This window comes from Tasmannia lanceolata, unplaced genomic scaffold, assembly GCF_043159265.1.
Source record: "Tasmannia lanceolata isolate RefF3 unplaced genomic scaffold, GAP_Taslan_0.1 ptg000008l, whole genome shotgun sequence".
Lineage (NCBI taxonomy): Eukaryota > Viridiplantae > Streptophyta > Magnoliopsida > Canellales > Winteraceae > Tasmannia > Tasmannia lanceolata.
The window spans coordinates 67,588,905-67,615,276 of NW_027518685.1; the positions used below are offsets into that span (position 1 = coordinate 67,588,905).

Sequence of the window (26,372 nt, forward strand, 5' to 3'; positions counted from 1 at the left end):
CTACAGTATTTTTTTTGAAAAATAATGGACTTCTTGCCCGCAGAATATAAAACCCCCCTACTTTGCACCATGTTTTGATACGGTGGGTCCTACCAATTTCCCTCAAACACAGGAATAGGGTGGGGCACACCAAGTATACCAGTGCTCACTATCTCAACCCAAATCCATACATAGAGTCAGGCCCACCATCTTACACCATGTATTCGTTGTGTGGGTCCGACCACCCAAATTCATATTCATGTATAAGGTGGGGCCTACCATTTTACACCTTGCTTTGATAAGGTGGGTCCCACCATTTTAATGGAATGATAAATACAGTAGTTGGACCTGTTGGGTTGATTTGGATCTTAATGGAAGGAAGGAATCTAAAGATGTAGACTTGCTGAAATCCATGCCCTCTTGTCTGCCCACAAGCGCTAATTAAAACACCGAAATAGGGTCAGATCTTAGCTCACTTGCCAACGCTCCTTCTCACACTACGCACGTGCCGCCGACACGTGCACTTTCTTACAGGACTTTTAGCCTATCATTTGCCCCTCTGTTTCTACAGAAAGCTCTTCTCTTCCTTCCTCTGCTCTGCACTGCTCTACTTCTCTTCTGTTCCTTTCACTGCCACTCTAGACCACTTCTCTTCTTCTCAACTCATCTTCTTTACACCCACTTCAAATTATCTTACACCCATCTTTTGAAGCTCTTATTTTTAACATTGATTGCTGAAATGTTTGGACTTTAAAAAAAAAAAAATCTTTTCTCTTTCTATTTCTCTAACTCCTGACACATCTGGGTTTGTTTATCTTTAAATCCTTCAATTTTAACTCTTTTTTTTTCTGGGTTTTTTTTTGTTATCAGTACTTAAAATTCAAAACCCATTTGCAAGGACTTTCATCTTCTAGTAAATGATTTCTCCATCTGGGAAAGAACACTGAAACTCATACTCACTCCACACCCAAAACCATTTTGCATTGTTCTTCACTTTCAGATCAAAATTTTAGGTAAAATGGGAAAAAAATTTCATTGTCTTTCTTAGTCTGTGGATTTTACACTCCATTTTGCACCAAATTTCAGCTTTGTTTGTTTTCTTGGGTTTCAGTCCCTTCACAATTAATTTCCATAAATGGAGAGGACTGAGATTTAGACTCAATTCTGTGACTAGTTTCAAGTCTTTTAGTTTCTAGTAATAGAAAAATTGGAGTCCTTGTTTACTTGCTTCTTTCTTATATTGCTGAATTTTCATTTATGTGATGTAGGACATTTTTTGTTGTTTCTTTAGATTTCTTATTTTCCTTTTGGTTTAATTCTTAGTTCTATTTGCATTAGGATTATTTACAGATAGTAAAAGTTATGTATAAATTAGGAGTCTAAATCGCCGCATTAGAATGTAAATATTTTTATCTGTGTTCTTTCTACATTTACCAATCTTTTCTTCCCAACCATGGAAAACACACATAGTTTTACCTTCCTAACTATTCTCATTTTCTTTGTTCTTCCATTCTCTTTTGCTCAATTGCTTCCCTCTGAAACCATGGCCTTGTTCCGATTTCAACGCATTTTGGAGTACCCATCTGTTCTCAATGGCTGGAACAGGTGGACTAATTTCTGTTACATTCCTCCTTCTCAGTCTCTTAAAATAGTCTGCTCGGGAAACCATGTAATTGAATTAACTGTCATAGGAAACAAAGGATCCCCTTATCCTAGTAAAGTCTTTTCCATCTCTTCTCAAACTCTATCTTCGAATTTTTCGATCGACTCCCTTTTCACCACTCTTTCTAAGTTGTCAAGCTTGAAGGTACTGTCACTTGTGTCATTGGGTTTGTGGGGGCCTTTACCTGCAAAAATCAATCGATTTTCGTCTCTTCAAGTACTGAATATAAGTTCAAATTTTATTTATGGGAAAATCCCATTGCAAATTTATTCATTGACCAGCATTCAGAGTTTTATTTTTCATGATAATTTGTTCAACGGAAGTGTTCCTGATCTTAGTAGCTTAACAGTTCTTGAAGAATTGGACTTGGGTTGCAATATCCTCGGACCGGAGTTTCCCTCATTGGGGAATAAGCTTGTCAGTTTAGTATTGAGAAACAATTCTTTCCACTCAAGTATTAATTCTGAACTTCAGTCCTTTGATCAGCTCCAAAGATTAGATATCTCTTTCAATCAACTTGTGGGGCCAATCCCATCTCTTTTGTTCTCTTTACCTTCAATTCAGTACTTGGATTTGGCTGGTAATAAATTGAGTGGAGCTCTTCCAATGGATACATCTTGCAGAAATGGACTCAATTTTGTGGATCTCTCTCATAATCTTTTGATTGGAGGTTTGCCTCCCTGCGTCTGTTCTAATTCTTCAGACCGAATTGTGTTGTATTCATGGAATTGTTTGTCTTCTGGGGATTCAAAGTATCAACATTCAAACTCATTTTGCCATGTAGAAGTTTTGGCTGCAGTTATGCCAAGTAAACAGAAGGAAACATCAAAAACCAAGTTAGGCCTCTTACTTGGAATTGTTGGGGGGATTGTGGGATCTTTGGTAGCATGTATGATGTTAATATGGGTGATAGTTAAGAGCTTGGGGAAAAAGAATGAAGGGAACTCTAGATCCCAGAAATCTGTCATAGAAAAAACGTCAGTTCGGATATCCCCAAGACTGGGTACTGAATCTAGTAAGCTGTTCTTTCTCTTCCACCATTATTCATTGCTATCTGTCTATAGAATGACCATGAATGATTTTTCTTTCACTTTCACTTTACCATCGTTGAAAATTTCAGTAGAAATGTACCCAAGTTTTCCAGACTAGCGTCTATGGTTTAAGGGCCTAATCTTTCTGAATTTCTTTTGTAATGTTTCTGCTTGGTAGTGTATATAGACTTTTGTAAATGGATTCTTGCATGGAGCTCTCAATGTTTCTTTGATAGGAATGATTAAAATTTGTGAAGCCAATTTTATCTATGACAGGGCATATGTCTCAGGCAATGAGGCTCGGAGCACTTGGGCTCCCACCATATCATGCTTTTACTCTGGAGGAACTCGAAGAAGCAACAAATAACTTCGAGCCGTCGAATTTAATGGGGGAAGGATCTCAGGGTCAGGTATGACAGTGAATCTATTTCAGATGGAAAATATCGGCTACTACTCATAATAACAATCTTATATATTTGTTCTTAAAATGCTCGGGGACAAATGATCATGTAATTAAATGTTTCAGTATAATGTTGACTTTGTCATCCTAACCACTGCATTGATTAATGAAGGCAACAGAATAGGTAGATCATTTACGAAATGTTAATAAACTCTAAAGAAAGGATAAGGGGATAGTGTTGTATTTTCCTTCTTCTATCTAGAGCTGAATAGACTACCCAAGTTGTGGCTCTAACCATGACACAAGAGTGAATGTTTCCAACGTATGTGCCTGTGAGCATTGAAACAAAACTGACTGTAGAAAATAGATGACAGATTTTTAAGATCTGGTAGACCTCAATGAGTCCTGTTTATTTGCTCTGTTTCCACCATAATTTGCCAATAACCGTTTAACTGTTGATTTTTGGACTGTGCCTGTTGTGTCACTTAAACTCTTTTGAATACTAATTATTTTGTTCATGTGTTCGACACAAAAATCCCCTCAAGTTTCAGTCTATTAAGTGGTAAGTAGTGAATTTCATATAAAGTTATCCTCCTTATCAGTTCTCCATTCCCTTAGCAGCCTAACTCCCAAGTTATGAATGGATCAAGAGCAATGAAGAAATGTTTTTGGGTGTCTACAGTGTAAATCTGTCTGAAAGATTCCAAATAGCTAAGCTGGTTTCCGAATATTTTATTTTCTCAAAATTTAAACAAGTAATCACACGCACTCACGGTAAAGATCTCAAAGTAATAAAGGTTCTTTGAAAACATTATAGGCCTAATTCAGTCGGTAATAGTGTTCAACTCTATCGAAAAACATTTATTTTCACTTGTATGATTTGTTATTCTCAGATCATTTTGAGTTTTCACACTTTTATAATTTCATGTAGTGAAAAGTTGGATCCTTAAAAATGCATCAATGCTCTGTTTTATATCTCCACTATCAGTAGTTGATTGGATTTACTTTTTCTACGTTTGAAACTTCACTTGGTCAATCATTGACTTGCACAAGTCAACTTGATTTCAGATCTACCGAGTCAGTAAAACTCGTTGATCCACCCGATGCAATCAGCTTGCTGGCTAAATCATTGACTGCCTGATTCAACCCACTTTTGCTTTGGGTTGACTTCTTGACCAACGATGAGATTTTAAGCACTACCATATCTCTCTCTATATGGTGTCTTTCAATCACTAGTTATACCAAGTGAATTTTCTACGTACATAAGTCAAATTTGCGTAGTTATACTTATAGCTCCTGAACTAAAGTATCTCAAGAGGACAGTAAATTACAGTTTTCTTGTAATGTCTATGTCATTAGAGTTTCCAACATGGGCATCCTAATAAGGACAAAAGATTTGGACTGTTCTATTTAATGTCCCAGAAATGAGGATAATATTCCCATTTTCATATTTTGCAGTAACCTTTCCTGATTATGGTGTGTCTTGCTGGGCCAATATAGAATATTTGAAAAACTGGAAGTTATTATTCTTTTCTGACATTGGGTGATGATCCATCATCATATCTCCATGAATTTGATAGAATTCTGTAAATTGATATGGTTAGAACATCATCTCTACTAGACACAGACTGCTTCACTTTCATTCTTTCAATGTTGACATCTGAATAATTTCACATCGTCTTGGCTTCTTTTGTAATTTTAGCTGTACAAAGGCTGGCTCAGTGACGGATCACTGGTCGTGGTGAGGTGTCTGAAACTAAAGCAAAGGCATGCTCTTAAAATCTTAAAACAGCAAATGGAAGTAATTTCAAAGCTCAGACATCGCCATTTGGTCAGCATTCTTGGACACTGCTTTGTCACTTATGAGGAATCCCCTAATGCCACTGATACCATCTTTCTTGTCTTCGAATACGTTTCAAATGGGACACTGAGGAGTCATCTTACTGGTAAGGGGAATAACCATTATCCTATTGCTTTTCAGCCATTAATATCTGAAATATCATAGGATTTCAATTCTTATAATTTATTTGGCAGAACGGCGAAAGCAAGAGATGCTGAAATGGCCACAAAGATTAGCTGCTGCTACGGGAATTGCAAGAGGAATCCAATTCCTGCATACAAGAATTGTGCCTGGTGTTTTAAGAAATAATTTTAATATAAAGAATATTTTGTTGGACGAAAATCTCACAGCAAAAATTAGTGATTATAAGCTTCCAAGACCATTTATCAATAAGATCACTATGGTGAGCTCCAACTAGAGTGAATAGTTCAGGTTTTATGTTTTGTTAATATGAAGTATCCACATTTACTTAATACACCCCTAATTTTATTGATCTTTTTTTTTTGTTTGAACCAAAAGGTCTCAATTTCAGCTAATTTTCATCTTTAATAATGTAGGTCGGTTCTGAAAGCCCTTTCAATGGAGCAGAACTTGACGATCTCGACAAGTAAACAACCACCTTTTTGATATAATGCTTATAGCTGGAGTGTGTCTTATATAAAACCCAAATCAAAATTAAGTGTAGTTTGATCATCGTCAGCCTAAAAAGCGTTTATATTTCTTACATGTGGGAGTGTATATAGTGAGGACCACCAAGCATGTTACTGTGAATTGAGTTCGAATTGGTTTTTACTTTCTTTATCTGCAGTACTGGACATGGTGATAAAGAAGATGTTTATCAGCTGGGAGTTATTCTACTAGAAATTATTACAGGAAATCCCATCACATCTCAGACAGAATTGGATGTCTTGAAACTTAAGGTAAACAACCCATTCCTCAATTTTACTATTAATGCATTTAGAGAGAGAAATTGAAACCTTTTTTTACTATTTCTAAGCTATTAATCAGCTATTTCTAAAACATATTTCTAGTTTTTAAAAAACATGGAAATCTCTTCAGAAAAGATTCAAGTGTTTGGATTATTCAAAAAACAAAAAAAAATTCCTTTAATAACTGGAGAAAGAAGGTTTTGTTAGTATGTTAAGGAAATGAATTCCTTATATTAGGAAATTTTGAACCCATGATTGCGAGTTGTGACACGCCATTAGACATCAAGATTGAATCATGAATAGATTTTTAGTTCATAATAGTATGTTGAAATTTTAGTAATTTTTTTATAGTTTATATATGTTTTTTTGTGGTTCACAGCTAGAGAGAGGCCTAGCAGAAGGCCCGAAAAAACTGAGGGGGGAAACTGATCCTTCCATTAGAGGTACTTTTGCCTATGAGTCCTTAAAAACTGCAGTTGAGATCACCATAAACTGTCTATCTGAAGATATTGGTGAGCGTCCATCAATAGAAGATGTTCTCTGGAACTTGCAGTATTCAGCTCAAGTTCAAGATGGATGGACGAACAGCGAGAACCTCAGTACACATTCATAGAGATTAATGTATCCTTCATTTTGTATTTATTTTTATCACTTGGTGGTGTTTCAAAAATCCGGATCATGGTACTTGTTTGTATATTTCTACCCATCCTAATCTCTTATGGTTCTTTCTATTTTTTATGACAGTGATTGATAATGAAGGGAGGATACGTTAAATGAGCAGGGGGAATAAGATGTCTTATAAAACGAGAAAATCCTGAAATAATCCCGAGAATTTAAGAAATATCACGATATTTTCATTTTTATAATTCATTGTGAAAATAGCATGATAATTTAATGATATTTTTTATTTTATACTTTTTCTTAAATTATACATTTTTATTTAGCCTACTGATGATATTTGTTAGAAAATTAATCAATCTTAAGCGGAAAAAGATCGTTACCTCTGCCATGATGATCAAATTGAAGGTGCAAATGATGCACATTATCTGAACGTTGAATCATCTCCTTGACGAACTTAGTTTTGATGTAGCCTTCAGATCTATCCAAAGCCTTATGCTTAAATCAATGTGAATCCCAAGTAGGACAACCACGAAACAGGGGGTGGGAGTTGGTTGGCTATTAAAATTTTAAGCTCTTTAAACGTTGATCTTTAATCCTAACCCTTTTGCTTATTAATCTTTAGTTGAGTGGTTAGCCAAGTAGAATGAAAATATAAACACGATAAGCATAACTAAGAGAAGAAAAGAAGATATGGGAAAGAGAAATGTACACCGATCATTTATAGTGATTCAGCCTTCAAACCATGGCATACTCCACTCTTCTCAAGTTTTGCTCATCGAGGCAATCTACTATTGCTATCCTCCCTAGTAGGCCGGATGCGAGCCCATACAAGCTTGAAGCTTCAAGGGGTTTAATATTGGTGCCCTTCCACCTTTACAATGAGAATTAATGAAGAAGAGAAAGATCTTGCTTTGCCTCATTTTAGGGGCTGATTGCACGATGAAGAATGATGAAGAAATCTCTCACAATAGAATACAAGTTGAGTATAATCCAATCTCTCAAATGTTTTAGCCAAATCAAGACACAAGAGATGGAGACAGTAGTTTTAAATCCAAAATAGGTTTGCAGATGTTTAATCAATGCTTAAGAGTGTTGGTGAGTCATTAGAATTGAAATAAATGCAAATGGATGTGTATTTATAATGTACCAACAAAAACTAGCCGTTTTACGGCTCTAACGGCTCTGGCGATAGACCTCTCGGTTGACCGCCCAACTAGCCGTTGGGCTATTTTAAAAAGCTAGTTTATTGGGCATGGTCGACCACGGGGTCTCGGTCAACCAATCTTGGTCCACTGGACGGGGTTCGGTAGACCGCCCGATAGACTGTTCCTTTTATTTTTTGCAATTTGTTGGCTCGCAATCGACTGAGGATCAAGGACTTTCCAATTTTTTGTTCAAAACCATTTTTATGAATTTTGAAGTTTGGGGACTTGGTTTTAAAATCATTTTTAAAACATTTTTGTAATATTTTTAGTGCGACTTAACCTTGGAAAATATTAAGAGACAGGATATACATTCTAAGTTGAAAGTTCACTCTCTTAAACATGTCTTCCACTTGATTTTCTTCTTGATGCTTGCTTGCTTGAAACCGACTTCAATTGAGCTTGTCTCTTGGATATCTTCCAAGGATGAGTGTCTTCCATTTAGGTCTAGATCTGTGACATTGTTTATGGTTTATCCTCAAGCTTTGAAGGATGTGCAGTGCTAGATGAGATATATCCACTGTAAACCGTCTTACGCACATACGCTTCAAGGCAACTCATTAGTCCCTAAAACTAACCAATTTGGGTTTGTTAACCATCAAAACATAGGTGATTAGTTGAACCCTTGGGCTAACACAATGGAATAACTGGTTGTTCATGGTAGATCCAGGATGCGCCAGAGAAAACAAAGCCCTAACAACCTTTGATTACAGTTAAGTGTTCTTTCTTACATTAAGCAAACACATCTTTAAAAGGTTAGGGATAAATCAGTTTCCTAATTACTCTGAAACTCCTCTTCACTTTGGGATCTTACTGAGAATTATTGTAAAACCCGACCCCACTTTGGGTCGGTGAAGTAGGGTATCTTACACAATCAAAGGGCATGCTGTGTTTCTTTAGAAATTTGATAGTTTAATGGGTTCAATTCTCCAACAGTCCTATTCCCCTCATTGATGGATTTTCAATGGCGAAGACACCTGTAGCTTCCATCCTTAGAGAATTGTCATTTCCCTAATTTTCCCAATAAGGAAGTATTCGGAATGTCCCCTAATAAATTAATTTTATAGTCATATGCCAATGCCACCATACAACCCTTTAAATTGTAAGCGTAATATATATATATATATATATATATATATATATATATATATATATATATATATATATAGAGAGAGAGAGAGAGAGAGAGAGAGAGAGAGAGCGAGAAGGGTTTCTGCTAACTTTAGCAGCTAGCTTAGCTGCTAACGTTATCGTAAAACAGCAGCTAGCTTAGCTGCTAACGTTAGCGTAAAACAAGGGTGGGCCACATTGTTGGGCTGATCCGAAGCATTCATTTGAAAGGCGCCATCATGGATGGGGTGTGTACCAACTCATTGGATCATCATAGGATGTCCATTTGTGGGGGTGAAAATGGACAGAGACTGTTTGTCCACTAATCTGCCCATTTTTTCACCCCACAAATGGACAACCTAAGATGATCCAATGGAGTTGATTTCTTGTGGACACCCTATCCATGAAAGGGCCTTCCAAATGAATGCTTTGGATCCCCCCAACAATTTGGGCCCACCTTGTTTTACGCTAACGTTAGCAGGAACCCTTTCCTCACATATATATATATATATATATATATATATATATATATATATATATATATATATATATATAGAGAGAGAGAGAGAGAGAGAGAGAGAGAGAGAGAGAGAGAGAGAGAGAGAGAGAGAGAGAGAAGCTTAATACGAACTGTCTTATTTTTTAGTGTTCATGCGACTAGTGTAGCAAACTTTTAGGTATGCCACACTATTCAGGGACCATTTTACACAAAAAAAATGATTACTCTAAAAGAAGTTTAAAAATAATGCCTTGTATTATAATTTTGGGCAAGGTCTAGGGTCGGTTGAACAAATGAATGGGTTAGATCACTTAGATAGGTGGGCCCCATCGCATAAAGTGAGGTGTAAATGGTGGGCTGTGCTCTATGCATGATTTGGATGGTGAATGGTGGGGCCACATCTCATAGATTTATGAGGGTTTTTGAATACGTATTCCATTTTGGGCTAAGCTAAGTTAGAAACTAGATACTTCAACTAGGTAATTATTAATCTGCTAGGTATAATTATTAAGCTGCTCTCTTACTGATCTGAAATCTGTTGGTCAAGTTTTATCTTGGCATAATAGTTCCAGGGTGGATAACATTAAACTGAGAAGACTTGATCGTGCTCTTGTAAATGTTGATTGGCTCTCTGATTTCCCGCATTCTTTTGCTCATTATAAGAACTCTGGTCTCTCTGATCATGCTCCTATCATTGTGAACCTTTCTCCTACTCAGGGATCAGGTAGTAAGCCTTTCAAGTTCCATAATATGTGGTTGTCTGATACCTCCCTCTATGAAGTTGTGGAAAGAAGCTGGGCTGCTAGACTCAAAGGTAACCCCATTTTTCGGATTTGTAAAAAGCTCCAGGGTGCCAAATTGGCTATCAGAGATTGGAACAAGAATTTTTTTGGTAGGATAGATACTAAAGCTCCGTTGGTTTGTCAAAATCTCAGTGATGTTCAGGATAGAATAGTCAGGGATCCTTGCAATGTTGGCCTCTGAAGTGAAGAGAAGACTATTCAGGCGGAATATATTGTTCTTTCCACGCATGAAGAGCAGTTGTACCATCAGAAATCTCGTGTTAGCTGGCTGAATTTGGGGGACTCTAACACTTCTTTTTTCCATTCTGCCATCTCTATGCGGAGAAATCAGAATGCTATTTCTGGTATTGAGGACCATAATGGTGAGATTTGTACTGACCCTAGATCGGTTGAGGAGGTTTTAGTTAATCACTTTTGTACTCTGCTGAACCACTCTCTGACTTCGAATGGGGTAATTCCTGAACCTACTCATTGTTTATCTAAAGCAGATGCTGATATGCTCATTTCTCCTGTCTCTTCTGCTGAAATCAAAGATGTGGTTTTCCATTGTGATGGCAACCGGGCTCCTGGGCCTAATGGTTTCAACGGGGCCTTTTTTAAAACATTTTGGTATTTGGTTGGTATTGATGTGATTGAGGCCATTCAGTATTTCTTCAGCTCAGGTAACCTCCTTCCTGTCCTGAACACTACTTTTATTTCTCTCATCCCTAAATGTAATGGGGCCTATAAACCGGACCAGTTTAGACCCATTTCTTTGTGTAATTTTGTTTACAAGGTTATTACTAAATTGATGGCCAACCGGCTCTCTAAAGTCATGAATAGTACCATTAGTCCTAATCAGTCTGCCTTCATCAAGGACAGACTTATTCAGGATAATGTGCTTCTCACCCATGAATTGTGCCATAATTTCCAGAGAGACACCGGAGTTAAAGCTATGTGTATCAAATTGGATCTTCGGAAGGCTTATGATCGCGTTATTCACGATTCCCTCATTCAATTCATGACTAAGGTTGGGTTCCCTCAGAGTTGGTGTAACTGGGTTCTTCAATGTATATCCTCTGGTTTTTTTTTCCTGTGCTAGTCAATGGCTCTCCGAAGGGGTTCTTTCCTTCCTCTAATGGGCTCCGACAAGGGGACCCTCTTTCTCCCTTTCTGTTTTGCTTAGTTATGGAGATGTTATAGTGTTCACTTAACAGCGCTCTGGCCTTGGGTAAATTTAAAACCCCATTTTTCAAAGGGAATCTGTCTATTTCCCACCTTATGTACGCTGATGATGTTATGATTTTTGCTACTCCAGATGTAGAATCTGTTGATGGGATCTTAGATTGCCTTAATTCTTTCAGAGATATTTCTGGGTTGGAGGCTAATGTTCTGAAAAGTGAGGTTTTTATTACTGGTATCCATGACCATCTCAGGCAAGTTATTTGTTCCAAGCTCAATATTGATGAAGGTCGCCTTCCCATCAGATACTTGGGCCTCCCATTTATCACCTCCAGATTGACTAACCAAGACTGTCAGCCGCTGCTGAGTAAGATCCGGAAAAGACTTGCTATGTGGGGTAATAAAATGTTGTCTAGAGCGGGCCGTTTGGAACTTATTAAGTCAGTGCTCTCTTCTTTCCAAGTGTACTGGTCTGGAACCTATAACATCCCTGCGACTATTCTTCAAGACATTGAAAAGATTTTTCGGAATTTTTTCTGGGCTGGCAAAGATCAGGTGAAAAAATATCATTAGATCTCCTGGGATCTTATTTGCCGTCCAAAAGAAGAGGGAGGTGCTGGAATTCGTAGGCTAGGTGACATTAATAAAGTTGCTCAGGTTAAGCTTCTTTGGCACATTGTTAATAACAGGAAATCATTGTGGGTTAACTGGTTTAAACTTAAATATCTCAAGAAGAAGAATTTCTGGGAAAGGCCTATGCCTTCGAAACCTCCTTGGGGGGTTAGAAGTATTTTTAACTACAGGGAATTTGCTAGTTCTCAAGTTTGTTATGTCATTGGGCATGGGAAGGGGATCAATTTTTCGACTCAACCCTGGCATCCAAATGGTCCTATATGTAAGCAAACTTCTGAAGGAGTGTTCTTCAATCAGATGAATCAGGCTACCATTGCGGGAATGCATGAAGATGGGAGCTGGGACCAGATAATCAGCTTTCCTCATTTGTCCCAACTCAGGGGCATTATCAGTACGGGGATTTTCCTGAAAGATTCTGAAGACCAGGTCATTTGGAAAGCTTCTCCTGATGGGAAGTTCTCCCTCAAATCGGCTTGGGACCAAATTAGAACTCGGTATTCTCGGCCGGCTTGGGCTAAGACTATTTGGGCCAATGGGCACATCCCGAGACATAGTCTCATTGCTTGGCAGGCTCTCAATAATCGGCTCTACACCAGGGACAGGCTTGGGTTCCTCGGTGTTAATAGGGAGGTCAACTGCTTACTGTGTCATGTTGGAGTAGAGTCTGTTGATCATCTTTTTTTCCTATGCTCTTTCTCGGCCTGGATTTGGAAATCTATCCTTTCGAGGTGTGGTCATAGGGGAGAGCCTCAAAAATCGGTTTTAGTTGAAGAACACTGGATCGTAACAAAATCAATGGGATTGGTCAGGTGGCGACTATTATAAGAGTTGGATTCTGCTCTGCTATCTATAAGATTTGGGAAGAAAGGAATAAGAGATATCATGGGACTCAGCCTCGGCATAAGCAACAAATCCTTCATTCTATCTTCTCCATTATCACTTCGAGGCTCTCTTTTCTCCAGCTTGAAAATCCCAGGACTCAAAGCAATATAAAAATCACTGAATTCTTTGGTTTAGGGTGTTTCCAAGCTAGTAAAGATGTTCAATATTGTTCTTGGCATAAGCCCCCCATTCAGTTTTTCAAGCTGAATACCGATGCGGCCATCCATGGTGATAATGCTGGGTTGGGTGGGCTTATTCGTGACTCGTCGGGGAAGGAGGTTGCTGCCTGTTCTGTCAGGTTACCTGCTGAAGAAATTCATGTGCTGGAAAATGAAGGCTATCCTTATGGGGGCTAGACTTGCAGCGGAAAAGGGTCTCACTTATACTTTGATTGAATCCGATTGTCTAACTGCTGTGAATGTCATCAATGATGATTGAACCTGTCCCTGGAAGGCCATCCCGGTTCTTGCTGATATTCGGGATGCTCTTTTATGTCTGACTAACTGGAAGTTATCCCATGTGTGGAGGGAAGCTAACACTGCTGCTAATTTTCTCTCTAAACCCACTTGCTGCATTGAGGGAGTGGATATCCTCGTGGTTGACCTCTCTATAGATTTGCTGGCCATCATTGTAGCTGATTCTAATGGGACTGTATACCCTCGCTTGTAGTTTTTTTTTTTTTTCCTTGTCTACCTTGCCTATTTTGGGTGTTTGAGCTGTAAATGGGAGCTTGTTCCCTCTTTGTTGGCTTTTGAGCCCTCCTAGATGTAATATGTTTTCATTATCTATGTTATCTGGTAGGGGTCCTGCCTAACCCCAACTTACCCATCAAAAAAAAAAAAAAAAGGTATAATACTCTAAAGTCCTAAATGGTAGTGGGTCCCAATTACTACCTTTTTGAAATTCAAAGAGGTGGAGGAGGAGTTCTCATTCCCTGAGACTCCTAGAAAGAGGATTACACTTGAATCAATAGTTCGTCTTTCTTGTGGACGTTGTTAGTGTTGCAAAGAGGTGAATATGAGAGAGGATTTTAAGGATTTGTTTTAAAGTAATACTTATCTCTATTACCAAAATTGAGTGTTTGAGTTGGCGTAGGAATTCAACCCCGCCGTCAGACCGGGCAGCTCTCCTCGCATTCAAATCTGGCATGACCGAGCACTACCTTGGCATCTTAAACACATGGACGGGTACCGACTGTTGCCACAACTGGTACGGCGTTAGTTGCGATCCTACCGACGGCCGAGTCGCCGATCTCAACCTACGCGGCGAGTCCGAAGACCCGATCTTCGAACGAGCTCACCGGACCGGCTTCATGTCCGGCACAATCTCGCCGGAGATCTGTAAACTCGACCGCCTAACTAACATCGTCATTGCCGACTGGAAAAACATCGGCCAGATTCCGGCCTGCATCACCTCAATCCCATTCCTTCGAATCCTTGACTTAGTCGGAAACCGATTGTACGGTCCCCTCCCTTACGACATTGGAAAACTTACCCACCTTACTGTCTTAAATGTCGCAGATAATCTGATCTCCGGTAAAATCCCGGCTTCGCTCCCAAATCTAGCCGGACTTATGCATCTTGATCTAAGCAACAACAAACTCTCCGGCGAGATTCCTCAGAATTTCGGAACACTGAAAATGCTCAGCAGAGCTCTACTTAGCCGGAATATGCTTTCCGGCGAGATTCCGAGCTCGATCTCTAACTTGTATCGGCTTGCCGACTTAGATCTGTCCATGAATCAGATCTCAGGCTGTATTCCGGCGGTGCTAGGAGAAATGCAGGTCCTCTCATCTCTCTATCTCGATAGCAACCAGATCTCCGGCGGGATTCCGGCAACATTGCTGAAAAGCCAGGGGTTGAGCATCTTAAATCTAAGCAAAAACGCGATAGATGGGAATATTCCTGACTCTTTCGGGCCGAGATCGTATTTCACGGCTCTTGATCTGTCCTATAACCGATTGAAAGGTCCGATACCGAAATCTGTATCGTCTGCTTCATATATCGGGCATTTGGATCTGAGTCACAACCATCTCTGTGGCCAGATCCCGGCAGGAGAGCCGTTCGATCATTTAGAAGCTTCGTCTTTTGTGAGTAATGACTGATTTTTCAGAATATCGTGTCCTGAAAACGGAGGTCTTACCATACGAATTAGATTTTAATTTAATCTAAAAAATTATAGATAATCGAGTATTCTTTCAAATGGCATCAGTTTTATTATTTTTGGACTTTGGATGAATATTTTATCAATATTTTAGTACAAGGTGTCTAGTCTGTCCACAATCGGGTTCTGGGTTCTGTTTCTTTTTAAACAAAACGAACCTATATCATTTCCCATTTTCCATTTTCTCGGATGGTATGACCTATAAGATATGGCCCAGTCATTGTATTGGTTGTCTCTGTGTTGTGACTTGTGACTTGTGAGATCCAAAGATCTTAAAAGAGGGGGTGGGAATATCATTTCCCATTTTCTTTATTAAATCTATAGTTTACTTTTCTTAAAGCGGGTAGTATTATGACAGAAAAATAATAAAATCCTGTCAAAAAATACATCAGTTTGGGTGAGGAAATGCTATTGCCCCGTACCTGTTGAGATGGCAAATGTGAATGTCAGATTATTCCCTGATAAATCCAGGGTTTGAAGGGAGGAGAGGTTGCCTAGACATGATGGAAGACTTTGATCGTGAAGATTGTTAGATCCGAGATCTAGTTGCGTGAGTCTCTTCAAGAAATTAACATAAACCTACAAGAAAAATTATCAAGACATAAAATCCAAAACCCATTTCATTTATTACTAAACAATAAATTGCTCTTGCTGCAAGGGAAAAATCTCAAAGTTTTATATTACTTATATGAAAATTGCTCAAAAAATCACCCTTAGATTATTTTTTTTCCTATGATTACTTTTTGGACCCACTTGTGTCTTGTGGACATGATCAATTCTGTTGATTTGGCTCTTTATCATTTTCCCAATCTTTGATTTTGTTTATTTCACAATGTAGACTGAAATCATATGGTTACGGTTTATTTAGAGGGGTGCCATTGTAAAATGAAAGTCCTAATAAATAAAACTTTGTAATCAATCAATGGAAAAGGAAGAAACTTTATAAAAATTTTCTTTTCCAAACTCTTTAAGAAAATTCCTGCAATCCAAAAGGGCCATGAGCATGAATGTGATTACAACCATTGACCTTGTACTTCCTCATGGGGTAGCCCATAAGGTTCTGATCACATTAGAAAGGGCAGTGATAAACTCCCCCCTTGGACTCGGCATTCGCCCCCTTTAACACCTCTCTAATAGAAGCTAACGTGTTCGTGTGCCCTAAAGGAGCGTGTTCGTGTGGGAGAAAGTGGAGAGACCATTCTTGGAGGCCGGAAATCGTGATCAAAGCTAAGATCCCATCCAAAAAATCTTTAAAAACCCTAAGATTTAAGTTCTGTTGATTTGGAATAATGTCGTTTTGGACATATAATTGCGTTTGAGAGGTCTCCGGGATTGATCTCGGATTCCTTGTGGTTCACCTTATTCTTGGATCTCCATCGAACCCAAGATCTTTCGGTTTTGGTCTAACCCTCTGATCGCCGCACCATTGGACCCACTTTCCATTTCTTCCCCTTTTATTCCCTTCTCTTTTCTTTTCTTTTTTGCCTAATTTATCCAAGAAAAACAAAACTTTTTTGTATGGCATTGATCCACCAGCATATAAGCATGAGTTGAATGAAGGAAAAAATATGTTGTTTTTGCTAAAACCGAATAGACAATTAATCTAATGTGTATGTGTTATTTTAAGAATTGAAGGAAGGAAAATTTGTTACTTTCGCCAAGAGACATGATACTAGCCTATTGATCAATCAATCCTCGTTTTGATTATATTTTTCATAGGCCTATGCCAGTCATTATATGATCTCCCCATCCATGTGGACAAGATGAGTTTGCTCTATTGTCAAAACAAGTTAGTGCCGTGATCAGTTGCCTTCTGAAAATTGAAAAAGGGTGCAGCTGCTGAAGATCCCCAAATACTCTAAGGCCTATACCAAAAGCGTATTATATGCATCATCTTATCATTGAAAATATGAGATAAGTGGAAGTGAAGAGAGAAACTACTTCAATCATCATCATTTCGGATGAGAAAATACTATTGCCACTCCGTACCTGTTGGGTTTCTAAGATTAATATTTGATAAATCTAAATATTCCAGGGATGAAAGGTTTCCTAGACATGATGGAAGACTCCGATCATCAAGTTGGTTTTCCATGAGATCTAGAGTCGTGAGTCTTTTCAGGCTGCATAAACCTACAAGAAAATGATGAAGGCAAAAAAATATGAGCAAATTTCATTTATTACCAAAAAAAATTCCTTTCAATGCAAAGGAAAAAAAAATCAAATTTCTATATTACTTATAAGAATAATGCAAAAAACAGTGATTCTTAGGCCCTGCTTTCTTTTGGATTAAATCAATCAAAGGTGTGACTCTCATGACCACCAACTTCCCTGCGATGATGCCTGCATAAAATGCCTCAATAGTAGTTTTTAATCATGGACCCAATTTCCGTTTCTTCCCCTTATATCCCCTTTTTTCTTTTTCTTTTTTTGCATTGTCCAAGAATAAAATTCTTTTTAATAGCATTGATCTACCAACATGTGAGCATGAGTTGAATGACATGGATAGCCAAAAAATGGACCCCACCTTACAACAAAAATGTGTTGTTTTAGCTAAAACGGAATAGTCAATTGCAAGAAGGAAAATTTGTTACTTTCGCCAAGAGACATGATACTAAGTTCTTTAACCAACCCTCGTTTTAAGGTTCCAAAAAAAGAAGAAGTTAACTTTGTTTTATTATATTTTCATAGTCTACGAGATAATAGTCATTATCAAATCTTCCCATCCTTGAAGACATATAACTTCCTGGGTTCACATCCTGGGCCCGCCACTTGTGCCCTGTGGACGTGATCTGTTTCGATGTGTTTCGTTAACTAACTGGCGAACATAAACCTGGCACATTATTGTTTGCCCAACCTTGATTGAATGATCCTAGCACTTGAGTATTAGGCTTCTTTAAGGTTTTCTCTATCAGAAGCTAAAGCTTTGATTATTTATAGCAGTTAATTGGGTGAATGGGATGTCCATTAGGTACGGGACTAGAACCATATGGGTTTTCCTCATCATGTTTCACCAGATCAATGATCTTGATTCCACACCCTTGTCCCTATGTATGACATGATGTTGATGCTAGGCTTGATCGTAAGACTCATTTGAGGTTTTGCTTGAGTGATGTTCTGTTTAAGGATCAGTCACAAAAGGCTAACCTTCTAATTTTCTTTATAAATACAATACCTCGATTATATGAAGTCTACTTTAGGGTATGTCCTCCTAGTTATGTGCAAGGAGGGAAATCTCATCTCATAGAAAACATGAAGCATTAGTGTCGGATCTTTTCTTCTAGTATGGAGGCAGAGTTTGTTCCATGCTACAAGACTGTGATACGGGCACTATGGTTGCAGAATTTTATCACAAGGCTTGGAGTTGTGCACTCATATCTCTAGGCTATATGTTATTTATTGGGATAATTCTACAGTAGGTTTCTTCTCTAAGAAGAAAAAAGGGTGAAAATGAAAGTAGGCATAATTACATATATTATCATATTGTTAGAGAGAACATTAGGGATCATAAGTTGGCTGTTAAGCACATATACATTGTGATGATAGTTGCATACCAAGTGACAAAAAAGGCTTCCATACATATCACTTGAGGGGCATGTAGAGCATATGGGATTGATTAGTTCATTTAGGCCCTATTTGTTTTGGATTTTAAGAATCTTTTGTGAGTCCCAAACTGATTATTGGACTCAAAATTACTTTTAATTTTTAGTCCAGTAATCATTTTTGAACTCACAATCCATTCTCAAAATCTAAAACAAACAGGACCTTCGTGTTTGATGGCGATTACGAGATACTTTTAAATTTAATGTTGAAACTACATTTGGTGATTTGTATCATATGTAAAGTGTATAACTTTGGATATAGTCAACGGAAGATTAACCACAAGCACAAAATAAAGTTGGAATGGAATGGATATTAGTTAGTCTTATCATAAAGAGTGCAGCACATTAAGTACTCATAAAAGGAAATCATTATTTCTTTGTTATATGGAATGTAATGCTCATTATTTGGGTATTTGCTGCCATGATCTATATATTTAGTTCCCTTTACATGAATGTACATTTTCCCTAAAAGACTAGAGTAAAGAGATTATTTGTTAAAGGAAATGATGTAAGTCCGTACTTCAGAAATTTAAAGTGTCCAGAGCCCGTTCTTTTTTTACCCAGAACATAGAAGTGTCAATATGGACCACTAGGAGAATTCTGGAATAATCTCTCGTGAGATCTAATAGGGTAGTCGACATTGCCACTTAGATTTTTTACTAATCCGTGTTTAGTATTTCTGCTAAAATGGATTTTAGATAAATTAAACATTAAATCTATTAGAAGTTCCACTTTAGGAAGGAAGGTGTGTTTCACTAGGAGGATTAACCCTAATCTCTTTTATTAATCTGGGTTTCTGATTGATGGAAGCAAGAGATATTCAGATCTCAGGATTTCTTATGATTTTTCTTTGATATACCAAGGTAAGGCCAAAGATTCTATTGATCTGAGCATCACGGCTTGGCTATATTGCAAAATCATTCCACTGATCAACAATACTCGAAGAGGTAAAGCCCAAGATTCTATTGATCTGAGCATCACGACTTGGCTATATTGCAAAATCATTCTAGTGATCAACAATACTCGAAGATAGGAGCATTTTCAATGGTAGCATATATCATAAAGCAATGTCAATATGATCATCATGGCAAGAGGTACTATCAATTTTCCACATTTCTTATTTGACTTAGATACTATAACAAATTTCAGCATCACTTCTATGAAAAATGCTAAAAATGTCACCCATAATTTTTTCCTCTAATGGTTATTTTATGCCCTATTGACATGATCAACTCTGTTGATCCAATCGAAGGACACAAATATGACCCATTGTTGTTTGTTCAACCTTGATCAGATGATCCCAGCCCTTGATTTATTTGTTCTTGTTAAAGGTTTTGCTAAGAGAGGCCAAAGCTTTAATATTTAATTTGTAGGCCTTAATATGATGGATGAGATGTCCATTAGGCTGGGGACTAGAACGACATGATTGGCCTCATGGCCTCATCTAGTTATCTAGATTTTGGAGGGTTCCATCCACTCTGCGCTTTCAGATCGACAGCCTTCCAGAACAAAATCTAGACTATTGACGCTTCCACATGCTCATTATAGATGATTTTGCCCTTTGCATAGAGCAGGCGAAATTGTGGATCACTTGCTCCTCCACTGTAAGTATTCTATACCTGTCTAGGCTAAAATTCTCGATAGGTTTGGAATCTGGATGTTCCCAGTCATACTGCTGATCTCCTCGGTTCTTGGTTTTTTGCGTCTTGGCCTAGGAAAGGCTGTTTTTATGGAAGTTCATTCTCTTGGTCGCATTCTGGGGATTATGGATGGAATGGAATGCTCACGCAATCAAAATCATGGTCAGAAGCACGTCCTCATTTGAGAGGATTATGTTGCTTACAATTTATTTCCCTTACTTAAAATTATACTCAGGCACAAATATCAGGCGATGTTGAGGGGGGGGGGGGATATTTTCATGAGTTGGATCGAAAGGTGTTAATGGCCCCTAGATGGTCCCCACACCCCGGTTGTTTGAAGCTAAATTTCAATGGTTCTAGCTTTGGGAATCCGAACCCTACCGGCATCGGAGGCCTTATTAGAGACGAGACTGGTGATACTAAGCGAGCCTTCTCTAAGCCTTTTGGTATCATGGAATCACAAAGCGGAAGTGAGGGCTGCTTTCCAAGGCATCAGACTGGTGGCATGGTTTAAATTTCAGCCGAAATTTTGAATTTCGGCCATGACCGAAACAAAATTCACAATGAGTCATTTGTTTTACACGGTTTCATTGAAATTCTAAAATTTTGCTGAAACTCTAAAATTTCATTTTCATGCTTATTTAAAAGATTTCCCCCGAAATATTAAATATTCCCATCGAAATTTTAAAGATATCAACCAAAATTTCCACAGAAATTGTTGAAAAGTCCACCAAATTTGCGGAAATTTTGTAAGCCCAATGGTTCAACGATCACCCCTGTTTTGATTGATCCCAAACCCAAATTGATTGAAATTTATAATCTAATGATTTGCTTGTTAGTACTGTGGATTAAGTTCAGGTCAATATGAGATTACTCCACAAGCAACTCAAATGGAAAGCCACATGACATCAAGGAGTGACAAAGACCTTCTTTGGTCGATCATATTTCCTCCATTGAGAGTTTTATAGTTTTCCATTGAATTTATTCACAAAATAAAAAACTGAGCATCACACATTGCTTTGCCTCCATTGTTTTTTCCCTTGGACCATACCCGGAAAACTATTCCCGTCACACGAACTGTAGATTATTAGGATACTTGAGGAATTCTCTTTGTTTTCATGAGAGTTAGTTATTGAGATTTAGCAATTGGAGGAGAGCCTCGTTGTTTGATTCCACATCCTTGAGTGTTGTTTTTCGCTTTGTCCTAGACGTGCAATCCATTCGGTCCTCTCTGCCTTCATTGTTGGACTTCATCTCTGAGATCTTTCGTCATAAAGATCTAATAGATAAAATAGAAAATGCAAGAATCAGTTCATGTTTTTCATGAAATTTTGAAAGCCTTCCTCGAACAGAATTGAAATGGGGAAATGAGTCGTCTAAGAGGCAATGAAACCACTGTGTTGTTACACTACTTCATGGCAGATCATTCATCTTTGGGAAAACTCATCATTCGTATTAATGGAATACAGAGTGCTAATTGTTAACAACAAGTATTGTGGATCCTATATTGATCATTCAACTTTTGTTTCTTATATTCTACAAGAACACAGAAACAGAGTACCACCAGAACTCTGTTTTTTGAGAAAATTCTATGCTTTCTGGTTGTTCGATCCAAACACTGGTATTTGAGAATTGGTATTACTAAACCTTTGATACATTTTGAGCCGAAATGAGAAAAGACATCGTGCTCTGTTATCGTGGAAATCAACTATGTTGAGTTTGAGTTGCCATCTGCTTGTTGTTACTCATAAACATCGTATCCTGGTTTGAGCGATAGTTTTCTGAAGCTGAGCTTCGGTCCACTTGAATACAAAGGCATTCCGGATCTACAAGTTCCGGCTCTCCACTCTAGAATTTTGCAAGTTCTAGGTCCTATTGCTCCTTCTCTCTCGTTTGTTTTTACCCCTCTAATACTTGGGTTCAAGTGCCAGATCTGAGCTTCTTAGAACAGGAGAAATCAGAGCTGAAGATATTCAATTACCAATTTGGTACTTCCTAATATCTTCTCTGGATCTACTTCTCATCTTCACAATAAACTCAAACCAATTCAGAGAGTGAAGCAAAGCTCGCTGAACCCCAATCCAGCGAGCTGTTGTCAAACAACAAGCGAGATCGTGTTAATCTGGATCTGGCCAAATCGAGTTTACTAAGGAGCAATCAATGGGGGAGTTTCTTTCAACCTGGAGCTTGCAAAATTGAGATTGCTTTGCAGCTTCCATCATTGAAACACAACTGAATCCTAAAGAATCAAAAGTCCTTGGTTAGAAGAATCTTCAATCTGAGAGTTTAATCTGAGCAGCAGTATAGAGATTCACAAGCATTAATTTCACAAAGAATACAGTGATAGCGAAGCCTCAGTCTGACCAGAATTCTAAAACTCATTTCTGAAGAGTGAGTAGATCGAAATTCATCACTGTTGTTGAAAGCTTTGGATTTAGATCCAAGTCTTGAAGATCAGATATTTAGAGTTTTCCGCTAACCTTTGGGAACTAGCATGACAATTTGATCTAAAAGTATCTACATCAAGTGATGTGTGTACATGAGCAGGTTATGATAGAGTGGGAGACAGGGAAGTATGACACACAAAGTGAGATTTTTGAGAATTGTGGTACACAAGTTGAGATTTGGGAGGATTGTCAATCTGACGTCGTAGATACAAGGAACACTTCATAGAGGATAATGGAGAGTCGATGGCATTTGCAGAGGATGACCATATTGTGCCCTTGGGTGTGGGCAGCGGACGGTCTAGATCTTGAGATGACAAGGGACCATTTTGACTTAATAGAGCTTTTCTTTCACGATCCTTTTCTAGATCATGATAGAACATTATGGCAGAAACATTTGATTCGTGAGGATATCCTTGGGGCATAAAACTTACTTGAAGTTCAAGATGGAGATAAAGACAAGACACCATCAGAAGTAGCCTGGTGGTGCGATACATCCTTGACAACGAGGCAAGGTGTTGACACGGATCGGCCCCGGGCTAAGGGCCTTGCTAAAGAAAGCTTTGTCTTTGACCTGGGAGTTGGTTTCATTGCCTCCTTGGCCGAACAATAGGGACGGAATCTGTAAAGCCCTAGAACTTGTGTCGAGTCTGCCTGGAGAAAGACGCGAGCTTGAGGAATGCTCTTTTGAAGGGGGAGAGTTCGAGGAGCGCGGGTTTCTGTTTGAGAGGCAATAAACAGTAGAAAGAATGGTAGGGCATAATCGATTGGGAGGAGGACTGATTGTAGAAAGGCTTTGGAGGCCACATGGCTGCTGCACAAGTTTGCTACATCAGCAGCCATGTGGCAACTAGAGGGTGCCATGAAGAAGTGGGACTGCTTTGAAAGCATAAGAACACACCATGTGTCACTCAATTGGGAGCTTAGAGAAGGGGGGCCATTTGGGCAAGAAGCGACCACATGATTGGGAGCCTTACAAGAAGCCATGTGGTGTGCCACCTCATCAAGCCAGCTGGCTTGAGCTGTCATAAGATGGCAGCAGCTTCTAGTTGACTTCTCTCCATCAATAAATAAAGGAGAGGAGTTTCATTTTTTGCAGTTTTCAAGGTAAGATTGGAAGTCTTGGTGAGAGTTGGAAGAGCTTCAAGCTCTAAGGAGTAGACGATTGCCTCCGAGGAAAAGAAGTTAGAGATTCTTACCAAGTAAGGTGCTCCATTTCATCTCCTTTATCTTGAATTTCTTTGAATGTAATCAGTCCTAAGCTTGTAAAATTTCTCTTTCAAGTTAACTTTGAATCTGCAAGGGTTTTCCCCATCTCATGTCATCTCTATGTTCAGATGACAAGTATGAAGAAGAATTAAGGAATCACCATTAGCTTCTACCTACTAAATCAGTTATGCATCCATAGTGACCAGATCCGATCATTTCCCTAAGCGATCAATTAGGGCTAAGAAAATTAGAAACATGTTCTTTAATGAGTTAACGTTCTGTTTTAAATCTTTCTTTTCAGCCGATCGATTCTGAGTTGTTATTGCTAAATCCTCATCCATAACAATCTTCCAAGATATAGTGTGTTGTTTCTCTAAAAATTAAACTTGAATTTTTCAGCTAAAGACCCATTTCCTACTCAACTGTTCCACATTACTAATTCTAACTGACAAAATCTACTCTTTGATTTTTCACACTGTTTTAGCAAACACAGAGATGAAATGACAAAATGCAGAATACCAGGTAAGTCTCCTTTCAGGTTATTCATATATAAGAACAATGCTTCCAATGCAGAGAACTTGCTCAGTAGACATGGTGGAAGTGCTTCAAAATTTTTGTAGCTAAGATCCAAATATAGTAGGTTTTCCAAACCACATAATCATGCAAAAAACGAGCAAATTATAGTGAAAACAAGCTTTTTACAAATGAGAAAACAAAGAAGAAAAGAATAGAAGATGTTTCATGCAAATCATAAACGCGATTCAATTTCCATCCAAAGCATGTCGTTAGAATGTGACACCACTGCTTTCAAATTACCATTTGTCCATTGTTGTTTTTGTTCTTTTTCCTTTTGGAGAATTCTAGAAAAATATATAGACGGTGAATCCATTTTAGGTCTTTGTTGAACTAAAAGAAAAACCTGATTTGCTAAACATCCATTAATATCTTTGAATTGCCTAAGAAAAGAGATTGAGGGTTTTTATGCAATTTGAGGAAGTATTTTATAAAATTGGAGGAAATGAGCATTACGTTCTGGCATAACCCATCCACCGATCTGATTAATGCTCAAATATAGTGACTCCAATTCTTTGAATTGGGCAAACAGAGTAGCATTAGGATACCACACTCCAGACCAAGAAGGATACCTTGCACCTGAAAGGTCGATTCGTATCACGCGAGATGAAGAATTAGAGCATGATACACGCCATGACCATTGACAGCAATCCTCTCCAACCCAATCTTCCAAGACAGAATAAGTAGCATTATTTGGATAGTGGTTGATGTAGTCTTTTAATTGTAAGAGAGCTTCTCTCTCTTCCTTCAAACATGCTTGGACCCTGTAAAAGGAGCAACACACACTCACAAAAAACAACACCCCAACAATACTATACGCATGTAAACCCCTCATATTTTTAACAAGGTTATCTCCAAACTCCAAACTCCAAACTCCAAACTCCAAACTAAAAACTCGGTTGTAGTTTCACTCTAAGCTTAAACATAGATATATATGTAGAGAAGGAAAGGTGGAAGGTGGATCCAAAGTCTTCCCAGTCTTCGCCACCTCACTGTTCATAAATCTAGACCGTCCAAATGTCTAAAGTAGAAGCTGAGCCCACAATTAAGGGAAAAACTCGTACTAATAGTGACATCTCTTAAAGAGTGAGACCCACCGTGACAGGGAAGGTCATCTCTTTCTCTATCCATCTAACATGAGAGTCAAGAGAACACTGCGTGCTACACTGGTCCCACGCTCATTATCATTTTGTGTAACCTTTATTTATTTTCTAATTATTTAAAGAAGTTGCACGTATATATATATATATATATATATATAGCGGGAGGAAAAAGAAATTTCTTTTCTTTTTATCTGGGATTTACACGTCAGCATTACTCTTTTACCATTAACCCTTTTGCTGAGAGTCAAGAGAATACTTCCACCGCGTGCCTCACACTCTAAATCACTCATCAATAATTAAAGGATGGTAGGTCTCACACTCATTATCATTTTGTGTAACCTTTATTTATTTATTTTCTATTTATTTAAAGAAGATGCAAGAAAGATTTTGGTTGGGAAATGTTTTGATAATTTCACTAACTCACATTGTCTTGTACTATTCAACCATCTGTGAATGGCTATCATAATTTCAAAAAATGCTATAGAAGCAAATTATGAAATAAAAGATAAGGTAACTTAGTGCAAATATCAAAACCCAGTAGTGCCAAAATCAATAGCCTTCTTATAAACTGCATCACGACAATGTTTTGATAATGAGGACAACCCACAATGACGACAATGTTTCTTATCAATAGCCTGGTTTTACATTTTTTTAACGAGCTGTACTTTGGTTATTTTTATGAGATATGATTATTTTTACGAGATATGGGCATTTTTCAGAAGGAGATAACGAGTTATGCACAGCTAAAAACAAATAGGTGCAAAATTTTAAAGTAAACAATTCACGACTGTAAACTTTTATGCCCATTTTATGGCAAAACAAATTGACCCTAAAAAGGAAATACATGATGATTGGATTTTTTTCATGGGTACTACCTGATAAATTCAC

General features: G+C 38.1%; 2 protein-coding genes and 1 long non-coding RNA gene across 6 annotated transcripts; 2 read left to right on the plus strand and 1 right to left on the minus strand.

Moving 5' to 3' along the window:
• Nucleotides 1-491: 491 nt before the first annotated feature.
• On the plus strand, nt 492-6,571 carry LOC143885512 (putative LRR receptor-like serine/threonine-protein kinase At1g14390). 4 transcript variants are annotated; one of them, XR_013253360.1, is made up of 7 exons: nt 492-2,657; nt 2,950-3,083; nt 4,776-5,019; nt 5,108-5,316; nt 5,471-5,520; nt 5,657-5,833; nt 6,222-6,323. XR_013253360.1 is itself a non-coding variant. In XM_077389719.1 (7 exons), the coding sequence occupies exons 1-6, from the start codon at nt 1,433-1,435 to the stop codon at nt 5,830-5,832; spliced, it is 1,908 nt and encodes a 635-aa protein (XP_077245834.1). In that variant the 5' UTR covers nt 495-1,432; the 3' UTR covers nt 5,833; nt 6,222-6,357. The 4 variants fall into 4 exon arrangements, 2 of the variants coding, with proteins under 2 accessions (XP_077245834.1, XP_077245832.1); XM_077389719.1 differs by having other exon boundaries at nt 495-2,657; nt 5,787-5,833; nt 6,222-6,357; XM_077389717.1 differs by having other exon boundaries at nt 499-2,657; nt 5,722-5,833; nt 6,222-6,571.
• A 7,252-nt stretch (nt 6,572-13,823) lies between these two features.
• Nucleotides 13,824-14,875, plus strand: LOC143883767 (uncharacterized). Its single transcript, XM_077387083.1, has one exon. It carries the CDS (start codon nt 13,901-13,903, stop codon nt 14,855-14,857), a length of 957 nt encoding a protein of 318 aa, XP_077243198.1. The 5' UTR covers nt 13,824-13,900; the 3' UTR covers nt 14,858-14,875.
• Nucleotides 14,876-21,068: 6,193 nt separating this feature from the next.
• LOC143883768 (uncharacterized) lies at nt 21,069-25,250 on the minus strand. The gene is made up of 2 exons (XR_013252509.1): nt 24,838-25,250; nt 21,069-21,434 (listed from the first exon to the last, which is right to left on the minus strand). It is a non-coding gene; the product is annotated as an uncharacterized LOC143883768 (long non-coding RNA).
• Nucleotides 25,251-26,372: the final 1,122 nt, after the last annotated feature.

Coding starts and splice junctions, on each gene's coding strand:
- LOC143885512 (XM_077389717.1), top strand. CDS start 1,433: ATGGAAAACACACATAGTTTTACCTTCCTAACTATTCTCATTTTCTTT. Junction 5,020..5,107: donor ACTGAGGAGTCATCTTACTG/GTAAGGGGAATA, acceptor TTTATTTGGCAG/AACGGCGAAAGCAAGAGATG. Junction 5,521..5,721: donor GAACTTGACGATCTCGACAA/GTAAACAACCAC, acceptor CTTTATCTGCAG/TACTGGACATGGTGATAAAG.
- LOC143883767 (XM_077387083.1), top strand. CDS start 13,901: ATGACCGAGCACTACCTTGGCATCTTAAACACATGGACGGGTACCGAC.